This window comes from Pleurodeles waltl, unplaced genomic scaffold (assembly GCF_031143425.1).
Source record: "Pleurodeles waltl isolate 20211129_DDA unplaced genomic scaffold, aPleWal1.hap1.20221129 scaffold_263, whole genome shotgun sequence".
Classification (NCBI taxonomy): Eukaryota; Metazoa; Chordata; class Amphibia; order Caudata; family Salamandridae; genus Pleurodeles; species Pleurodeles waltl.
Window position 1 is genome coordinate 34,986 of NW_027149969.1, and position 9,309 is coordinate 44,294.

General features: G+C 55.9%; 5 protein-coding genes across 5 annotated transcripts; 1 reads left to right on the forward strand and 4 right to left on the reverse strand.

Annotated features, from left to right (window-relative positions):
- Positions 1-1,909: 1,909 nt before the first annotated feature.
- Positions 1,910-2,352, reverse strand: LOC138275584 (histone H4). Its single transcript, XM_069219128.1, has one exon. It carries the CDS (start codon positions 2,275-2,277, stop codon positions 1,966-1,968), a length of 312 nt encoding a protein of 103 aa, XP_069075229.1. The 5' UTR covers positions 2,278-2,352; the 3' UTR covers positions 1,910-1,965.
- A 604-nt stretch (positions 2,353-2,956) lies between these two features.
- LOC138275582 (histone H2A type 2-C) lies at positions 2,957-3,658 on the reverse strand. The gene has a single exon (XM_069219126.1). It carries the CDS (start codon positions 3,426-3,428, stop codon positions 3,030-3,032), a length of 399 nt encoding a protein of 132 aa, XP_069075227.1. The 5' UTR covers positions 3,429-3,658; the 3' UTR covers positions 2,957-3,029.
- Positions 3,659-3,730: 72 nt separating this feature from the next.
- Positions 3,731-5,482, reverse strand: LOC138275581 (histone H3). The gene has a single exon (XM_069219125.1). The coding sequence runs from the start codon at positions 5,278-5,280 to the stop codon at positions 4,870-4,872; it is 411 nt and encodes a 136-aa protein (XP_069075226.1). The 5' UTR covers positions 5,281-5,482; the 3' UTR covers positions 3,731-4,869.
- LOC138275583 (histone H2B 1.2-like) lies at positions 3,772-4,203 on the forward strand. Its single transcript, XM_069219127.1, has one exon. It carries the CDS (start codon positions 3,772-3,774, stop codon positions 4,150-4,152), a length of 381 nt encoding a protein of 126 aa, XP_069075228.1. The 3' UTR covers positions 4,153-4,203.
- A 322-nt stretch (positions 5,483-5,804) lies between the features above and the next one.
- On the reverse strand, positions 5,805-7,004 carry LOC138275580 (histone H1-like). The gene has a single exon (XM_069219124.1). The coding sequence runs from the start codon at positions 6,706-6,708 to the stop codon at positions 6,040-6,042; it is 669 nt and encodes a 222-aa protein (XP_069075225.1). The 5' UTR covers positions 6,709-7,004; the 3' UTR covers positions 5,805-6,039.
- Between the last annotated feature and the right edge of the window lie 2,305 nt (positions 7,005-9,309).

Below are 9,309 nucleotides of genomic sequence, written 5' to 3' on the forward strand. Positions count from 1 at the left end.
CCTGGGTAGAAGGAGTGACTTTGCCCCCTTGGAGCCTAATGTCGAAAACAGCTGCCTGGAGGTTGCAAATGGGCCAGGGACATTGCAGGCCCAGTGCTGACACTGTGAGGGTGCTTGTGTACCGTTTTGAAGCACGTAAAGTGTTCTTTTTACTCCACTTCCATCCAGGGGGAAAACCTGGAATCTTACCCTACTTGGAGCTCCGTAGCCCTGGGTAGAAGGAGTGACTTTGCCCCCTTGGAGCCTAATGTCGAAAACAGCTGCCTGGAGGTTGCAAATGGGCCAGGGACATTGCAGGCCCAGTGCTGACGCTGTGAGGGTGCTTGTGTACCGTTTTGAAGCACGTAAAGTGTTCTTTTTACTCCACTTCCATCCAGGGGGAAAACCTGGAATCTTACCCTACTTGGAGCTCCGCAGCCCTGGGTAGAAGGAGTGACTTTTCCCCCTTGGAGCTGAAACACCCATAATGTGTAAAATAGCTGCCTGGAAGGTTGCAAATGGGCCAGGGACATTGCAGGCCCAGTGCTGGCACTGTGAGGGTGCTTGTGTGCTGTTTTAAAGCACGTAAAGTGTTCTTTTTTTTCCCCACTTCCATCCAGGGGGAAAACCTGGAATCTTACCCGACTTGGAGCTCCGTAGCCCTGGGTAGAAGGAGTGACTTTGCCCCCTTGGAGCTGAAACACTCATAATGTGTAAAATAGCAGCCTGGAAGGTTGCAAATGGGCCAGGGACATTGCAGGCTCACTGCTGGCACTGTGAGGGTGCTTGTGTACAGTTTAAAAGCACGTAAAGTGTTCTTTTTTCTCCACTTCCATCCAGGGGGAAAACCTGGAATCTTACCCTACTTGGAGCTCCGTAGCCCTGGGTAGAAGGAGTGACTTTGCCCCCTTGGAGCCTAATGTCGAAAACAGCTGCCTGGAGCTTGCAAATGGGCCAGGGACATTGCAGGCCCAGTGCTTGCACTGTGAGGGTGCTTGTGTGCGGTTTTAAAGCACGTAAAGTGTTCTTTTTTTTCCCACTTCCATCCAGGGGGAAAACCTGGAATCTTACCCTACTTGGAGCTCCGTAGCCCTGGGTAGAAGGAGTGACTTTGCCCCCTTGGAGCTGAAACACCCATAATGTGTAAAATAACAGCCTGGAAGGTTGCAAATGGGCCAGGGACATTGCAGGCTCACTGCTGGCACTGTGAGGGTGCTTGTGTACAGTTTAAAAGCACGTAAAGTGTTCTTTTTTGTCCACTTCCATCCAGGGGGAAAACCTGGAATCTTACCCTACTTGGAGCTCCGTAGCCCTGGGTAGAAGGAGTGACTTTGCCCCCTTGGAGCCTAATGTCGAAAACAGCTGCCTGGAGGTTGCAAATGGGCCAGGGACATTGCAGGCCCAGTGCTGGCACTGTGAGGGTGCTTGTGTACGGTTTTGAAGCACGTAAAATGTTCTTTTTTTTTTCCCCACTTCCATCCAGGGGGAAAACCTTGAATCTTACCCTACTTGGAGCTCCGCAGCCCTGGGTAGAAGGAGTGACTTTGCCCCCTTGGAGCTGAAAAAGGAAACATGTACACATATTCTCGACTATTAAGCCCCCACAGTGTGGGGGCTTACAAAAGCGTGTGAGGAACAAAAAGTCGAGTTATCCCGGCCGGCTGGCACTCCGGCCATCTGGTCGGCCACGTGTGCAACCAGATGGCTCAGCGTGATGTGCGACCAGATGGCCGGAGTGCCAGCCGGCCGGGATAACTCGACTTTTTGTTCTTTACCCGCATTTGTAAGCCCCCACCCTGTGGGGGCTTAATAGTCGAAAATACGGGAAGGTGTAAAGAAATTGGGTATGGGCCTGGAGAGCAGCCCAACCCGGCAGGGAAAATGTAATAAAATGGTGTCGTATACACACAGCTCTGTTATGATCCAGTGGGCGGCCCTCAGAAGGGCCTTTAGGTTGTTTTTTTGTGCGTTCTCGGCGAGTGGTGTTTAACCGCCAAATCCGTAGAGAGTACGTCCCTGGCGCTTCAGGGCGTACACCACATCCATGGCGGTGACGGTCTTTCTCTTGGCGTGCTCGGTATAGGTGACGGCGTCCCGGATGACGTTCTCCAGGAAAACCTTCAGCACACCGCGGGTCTCCTCGTAGATGAGGCCGGAGATGCGCTTGACACCGCCGCGGCGAGCCAGGCGGCGAATGGCGGGCTTGGTGATGCCCTGGATGTTGTCGCGGAGCACCTTCCTGTGCCTCTTGGCACCGCCTTTGCCGAGCCCCTTTCCTCCTTTGCCGCGTCCAGACATGCTCTCTTCTCGGTCGAAGCAGAAATACGAGCAGCAGCCCGAGAACGGCTGCTTATATGGAGCAGCTGCGGACCGGCGAGGGAGACTCTGACGTGTGAGACCGAGAGGCGGGAGAGCCGCTGCCCGGCCCGCCCTCTGCAGAGAGCGGGCCCCGAGCGGCCGCTGCCGTTTGAAAAAGCGCGGGCTCCCAGCGCCCCTTTGTCCTGGGCTCGCCTGCGGGCGGGCGGGCTCCGCAGCTTCTGCTCTTCCCTCCTCACACGCCACCGGCGTTCCAGCCACGCAAACGGAACGGTGCAAAGCACCCAAGCCCCTCGCTGGTTGTTCCGGCCTGAAGCAACCCTAACCCGGGGTCCCCCTCCGACCGCTCTCAAATGTCTCAATGGGGCCAGCGCACCGAAGCCCTCCCCGGCGCCACCGCGCTGCGTGCGTGCAGCCACAACATGCACACGTCCACACCCCGCGCCCGGTAGCGGCGTGCCCGCAAACTGAAAAATATATATGTATAAAAATGAATAAAAAGTATGGACCGCAAGGTAGCCTTAGCGGCTGTGTTAACATTATTAACGTGCATCGCCGGAGGGTCGGACACGCCGCCCGGTGAGGCGAAGGTGCGAGCGCTGAATTTAAAGAAGCCGGCAAAAGTGAGACTTAGAAGGGATAAGCTCTTTGATGGAATCTGTGTGCGGCCCTGAAAAGAGCCCTTGTGTTTATAATGTATTTATACGGTGGTTCGTCAGTGAGGCTGCGGCGCTTCACTTGCTTGCTTTGCCCCCAGCCTTGTGGCTCTCGGTTTTCTTGGGCAGCAGCACGGCCTGGATGTTTGGCAGGACGCCTCCCTGGGCGATGGTGACTCTGCCCAGCAGCTTGTTGAGCTCCTCGTCGTTGCGGATGGCGAGCTGGAGGTGCCTGGGGATGATGCGGGTCTTCTTGTTGTCCCGGGCCGCGTTGCCGGCCAGCTCGAGGATCTCGGCCGTCAGGTACTCCAGGACTGCAGCCAGATAGACGGGGGCACCGGCGCCGACCCGCTCGGCGTAGCTTCCCTTTCGGAGCAGCCTGTGCACACGGCCCACAGGGAACTGCAGTCCGGCTCTGGAAGAGCGTGTCTTGGCCTTAGCGCGGGCCTTGCCTCCTTGCTTTCCGCGTCCAGACATGGCGAGCAGCTGCTGTAGGTTCTCGGGCTAAGAAGACAGAGAGACTATCCCTGCGTGCTCCGGACCCCGGTCATATAAAGACTCCGGGTCGTCTCTGATTGGTTGCCCGCTAGGCTCTGAGGCCCACATTGGAGGAAGGAATAACCTACTCCACCAATCAGAATTACAGAAGTGAAAGGCGCGTATTAAGATGAGGACGGAGGGGGTGCCGGTTGTGCCTACCAATGGGAACGGAGAATGGAACAAGCAGCTGCTTTACACGCCCAGCCTATAAGTACAGCAGCCCGGGCGCAGCTTCCGCATTTCTCCTGATTGCACAGCGAGCGCCTGCCCAGTGTCGATCATGCCTGAACCAGCCAAGTCCGCGCCGGCTCCCAAGAAGGGCTCCAAGAAAGCGCTGTCCAAGCCGCCCAAGAAGGACGGCAAGAAGCGCAAGAGGACCAGGAAGGAGAGCTACGCTATCTACATTTACAAAGTGATGAAGCAGGTGCACCCCGACACCGGCATCTCCTCCAAGGCCATGGGCATCATGAACTCCTTCGTCAACGACATCTTTGAGCGCATCGCCGGGGAGGCTTCCCGCCTGGCTCACTACAACCAGCGGCGCACCATCACCTCCCGGGAGATCCAGACCGCCGTGCGCCTGCTGCTCCCCGGAGAGCTGGCCAAGCACGCCGTGTCCGAGGGCACCAAGGCCGTCACCAAGTACACTAGCGCCAAGTAAGGCTTCGAGGCACATCTCCAATTAACACAAGGGCTCTTTTAAGGGCCAACACTTTTTCCTCTAAGAGCTGCTGTGCGGATATTATCGGTGAAGAGGTACCCTTAGCGTGTCTTATGAATGAAGCGTAGTGTGGTGCGCATTAGGTCCCGCTCTGACGGGGCCTGCAGCAGAGCGAGGGACGGTAGAGCAGAGCGCCCTTCCTAATAAAACGTCTATGTGAACAGGCTTTGTTGGGGATAAAGTGTCACTAAGCGCTGTAATGTAATAGCGTTTGACCCGCACGGACGGTCCCGCTATTGCTTTCCACGTTAGGGGAGAAGTGTGTAAAGTTTGCACGGGGCACGTTCCGTTCGTACTTAAAAACCAAGGGAGACGAGAGCGGCTACAAGTCGCCCCCGAGCAGGCGCTCCCTCTGCTGAAGCCGGACAAGATTACCGGGGGTTTAAAAGTAGCACAGACACCACACAGCCCCGGCTTGCGAGGTGCCGGTCGCTGCACAACCCGTCTGCCAAACAAAGCACTTTATCATATGAAAAGGAGGCGCTCTGCTTTCCGAGTGCCGGTATGAGTTAATGAGTACCGGTGCCTACCAACACCTTCCTTTCGCCCCCGCCTCCCCCCGTGTACAACACACGGATATGAACAGCTCCTACGTGACAAGGTGGTGGCTCTTAGAAGAGCCCTTGTGGTATATGTGGTGTCGGTTAGGGTCGGTCCTTAGGCCCTCTCGCCGCGGATACGACGGGCCAGCTGAATGTCCTTGGGCATGATGGTGACCCTCTTGGCGTGGATGGCGCACAAGTTGGTGTCCTCAAAGAGCCCGACCAGGTAGGCCTCGCTGGCCTCCTGCAGGGCCATGACGGCCGAGCTCTGGAAGCGCAGGTCGGTCTTGAAGTCCTGCGCGATCTCCCGCACCAGGCGCTGGAAGGGCAGCTTGCGGATGAGCAGCTCGGTGGACTTCTGGTAGCGGCGGATCTCGCGGAGAGCCACGGTCCCGGGCCTGTAGCGGTGAGGCTTCTTGACTCCTCCGGTGGCAGGCGCGCTCTTGCGGGCAGCCTTGGTGGCCAGCTGCTTGCGAGGCGCCTTCCCTCCGGTGGACTTGCGGGCGGTCTGCTTGGTGCGGGCCATGGCGAAGACGGAGCTTTCTCTGCGCGGCGGGCGAGAAGGAATGGGGCCTGCCTCGCACAGAGGCCTATTTATGCCCTGGGAGACGGAGGGCTGCTCTGATTGGTTGAAACCACGGGCCCAAGTTTGGAAATAGCAAGGATTGGTTACTCACTGAAGAGGCGGCTCGTGGCTGGCTATAGCCAATGAAATGTGGTCAAAATGGAAAGCAGCCCCCCGATTGGTTCATGTACCCCGAGCCGAAAAAGCCCGCGTTTTGGGCAGGTCTTCTCCCCCTTGCCCCCCCGGCTAGCTGCCGCCCCACCAGTCACCCCCTCCCCGTCTCGGTCACCTGCGGGGGACAAGCCCACGGTGTTATAGCCCCTTTGGTCACCCTGGCACACGCCGTTACCTCCTACGGATTTAAGGCGCACACTCGTCTGCTTCAAGCAGACACTATTCCCAGTCCGCCTCGGACATAGTGTTTGCGGCTAAGCACACACGTAATCACCCGAATGTGTCATCCACCGAGGTCTAGTACCTCCCACACGTATAGTTAGCCTTAAAACTATCAAGGAGTTATAATAACCTCCGTGCGAGCATCCGCCCAAGATCACACGCGGCGCTCGAGCGCGGAGAGGCGCGCCGGGATTTCACGGTGCCGTTTATGGCTGGGGAGCGGGGCACGGCGTGCGCGGGGCTGGGGGGTGAACAGGCTCTCTTCTAGACCGGGTGGGTGGCTCTTAAAAGAGCCCTTGTGTTCGCAGTGTCTGGCAGGAGCCCTTACTTCTTCTTGGGCGCTGCCTTTTTGGGCTTGGCTGCTTTGGGTTTGGCCGCCTTGGGTTTCACCACCTTGGCGGGGCTTTTCTTGGCTGCCTTGGGCTTGGCCGCCTTTGCTTTCGCGGGACTCTTGGCAGCCTTCTTGGCCGGGGCAGCTTTGGGCTTCTTGGGGCTCTTCTTCACCCCCGCGGGGGCCTTCTTGGGCTTCTTGGCGGCCGGGGCGGCTTTCTTGGCCGCTGGTTTCTTGGCCGCTGGTTTCTTGGCCGCCTTCTTGCCCTCCAGCTGCTTCTTGTTCACCTTGAAGGAGCCGGAGGCGCCGGTGCCCTTCAGCTGGGCCAGGGCGCCCTTGCTGACCAGGCCCTTGAGGGCGGCCTTGACGCGGCTCTTGTTCTTGTCCACATCGTAGCCGTCGGCGCTCAGCACCTTCTTCAGCGCCGCCAGGGAGACCCCCTTCCTCTCGGCAGAGGCGGTGACCGCCTTCAGGATGAGCTCGGCGACGCTGGGTCCCGCGGGCTTCTTGGCCTTAGACGGCCCCGCCGCCTTCTTCGCCTTCTTCTTGGGGGCTACTTCAGCGGGAGGGGCCGCGGCAGCTGGAGCGGTTTCAGCCATGGTACAGAGAGTCGAGGCGCTAGCACAGATGAGAAATGTCCCTCCCGCCGGAGCTCCGCGCATATATAGGGAGGAGCCACCTCCTGATTGGTCCCCAGGAGGGGAGGCTGTTCGCGGCACACTCGGCTCTCTGCTCCGAGCTGGCTTTTGTGTTTCCTCTCATCAGATTATCTATGTTTTAAAACAGTAAACGTTAGAACTGGGCTTTCATTTATACATCAAAAGAAGCCCAACTTCATCCCTTTCCTATGCGTGCTCTCCTCTCGTTTCAGCGCGCTGCCACCGGCTTTTAGTCAGCTGGTAGACTCCACACTCCTCCGATGGCTGATGCCTTTGTGTCAGAAAACTTTGTCCCCGAGCCCATTTTCACCTACACAGTCTTAACGTTTGTGGTCAGAAAAGATAGCATATCAATCGTAGCGTGCTTCTGTACCGAATGACTCGTGGGGCACCACAATGGGGTTCTTGGCACCCGTGAAACAACGTTTTATAAACTGCAGAAATAACACAAGCCTTCGTGTGCCCAGCGAGAGGGGAAACAGGAGCCAGGAGGATAGAAACGGGCCAAACTCACTGAATGCACACCGCTGATACAGTGAAGGTGCCTGCCTACCTTATTTAACCATGTAAACTATTATTTTGTTCACCTGCATACAAGGGAGAAAACCTGGAATCTTACCCGACTTGGAGCTCCGTAGCCCTGGGTAGAAGGAGTGATGTTGCCCCCTCGGAGCTGAAACACACATAATGTGTAAAATAGCTGCCTGGAGGTTACAAATGAGCCCAGGGACATTGCAGGCCCAGTACTGACATTGTGAGGGTGCTTGTGTACCTTTTGGAATCATGTAAAGTGTTGTTTTTTTTCCACTTCCATCCAGGGGGAAAACCTGGAATCTTACCCTACTTGGAGCTCCGTAGCCCTGGGTAGAAGGAGTGACTTTGCCCCCTTGGAGCTGAAACACCCATAATGTGTAAAATAGCTGCCTGGAAGGTTGCAAATGGCCCAGGGACATTGCAGGCCCAGTGCTGACACTGTGAGGGTGCTTGTGTACAGTTTTGAAGGACGTAAAGTGTTCTTTTTTCTCCACTTCCATCCAGGGGGAAAACCTGGAATCTTACCCTACTTGGAGCTCCGTAGCCCTGGGTAGAAGGAGTGACTTTGCCCCCTTGGAGCCTAATGTCGAAAACAGCTGCCTGGAGGTTGCAAATGGGCCAGGGACATTGCAGGCCCAGTGCTGACACTGTGAGGGTGCTTGTGTACCTCTTTGAAGCACGTAAAGTGTTCTTTTTTTTCCACTTCCATCCAGGGGGAAAACCTGGAATCTTACCCTACTTGGAGCTCCGCAGCCCTGGGTAGAAGGAGTGACTTTGCCCCCTTGGAGCTGAAACACTCATAATGTGTAAAATAGCAGCCTGGAAGGTCGCAAATGGGCCAGCGACATTGCAGGCTCAGTGCTGGCACTGTGAGGGTGCTTGTGTGCGGTTTTAAAGCACGTAAAGTGTTCTTTTTTTTTTCCACTTCCATTCAAGGGGAAAACCTGGAATCTAACCCTACTTGGAGCTCCGTAGCCCTGGGTAGAAGGAGTGACTTTGCCCCCTTGGAGCTGAAACACTCATAATGTGAAAAATAGCAGCCTGGAAGGTTGCAAATGGGCCAGGGACATTGCAGGCTCACTGCTGGCACTGTGAGGGTGCTTGTGTACAGTTTAAAAGCACGTAAAGTGTTCTTTTTTCTCCACTTCCATCCAGGGGGAAAACCTGGAATCTTACCCTACTTGGAGCTCCGTAGCCCTGGGTAGAAGTAGTGACTTTGCCCCCTTGGAGCCTAATGTCGAAAACAGCTGCCTGGAGGTTGCAAATGGGCCAGGGACATTGCAGGCCCAGTGCTGACACTGTGAGGGTGCTTGTGTACCTCTTTGAAGCACGTAAAGTGTTCTTTTTTTTCCACTTCCATCCAGGGGGAAAACCTGGAATCTTACCCTACTTGGAGCTCCGTAGCCCTGGGTAGAAGTAGTGACTTTGCCCCCTTGGAGCCTAATGTCGAAAACAGCTGCCTGGAGGTTGCAAATGGGCCAGGGACATTGCAGGCCCAGTGCTTGCACTGTGAGGGTGCTTGTGTGCGGTTTTAAAGCACGTAAAGTGTTCTTTTTTTTTTTCCACTTCCATCCAGGGGGAAAACCTGGAATCTTACCCTACTTGGAGCTCCGTAGCCCTGGGTAGAAGGAGTGACTTTTCCCCCTTGGAGCCTAATGTCGAAAACAGCTGCCTGGAGGTTGCAAATGGGCCAGGGACATTGCAGGCCCAGTGCTGACACTGTGAGGGTGCTTGTGTACAGTTTTGAAGCACGTAAAGTGTTCTTTTATTTTTCCACTTCCATCCAGGGGTAAAACCTGGAATCTTACCCTACTTGGAGCACCGCAGCCCTGGGTAGAAGGAGTGACTTTGCCCCCTTGGAGCTGAAACACTCATAATGTGTAAATTAGCTGCCTGGAAGGTTACAAATGGACCAGGGACATTGCAGGCCCAGTGCTGACACTGTGAGGGTGCTTGTGTACAGTTTTGAAGCACGTAACAAGTTCTTTTTTCTCCACTTCCATCCAGGGGGAAAACCTGGAATCTTACCCTACTTGGAGCTCCGTAGCCCTGGGTAGAAGGAGTGACCTT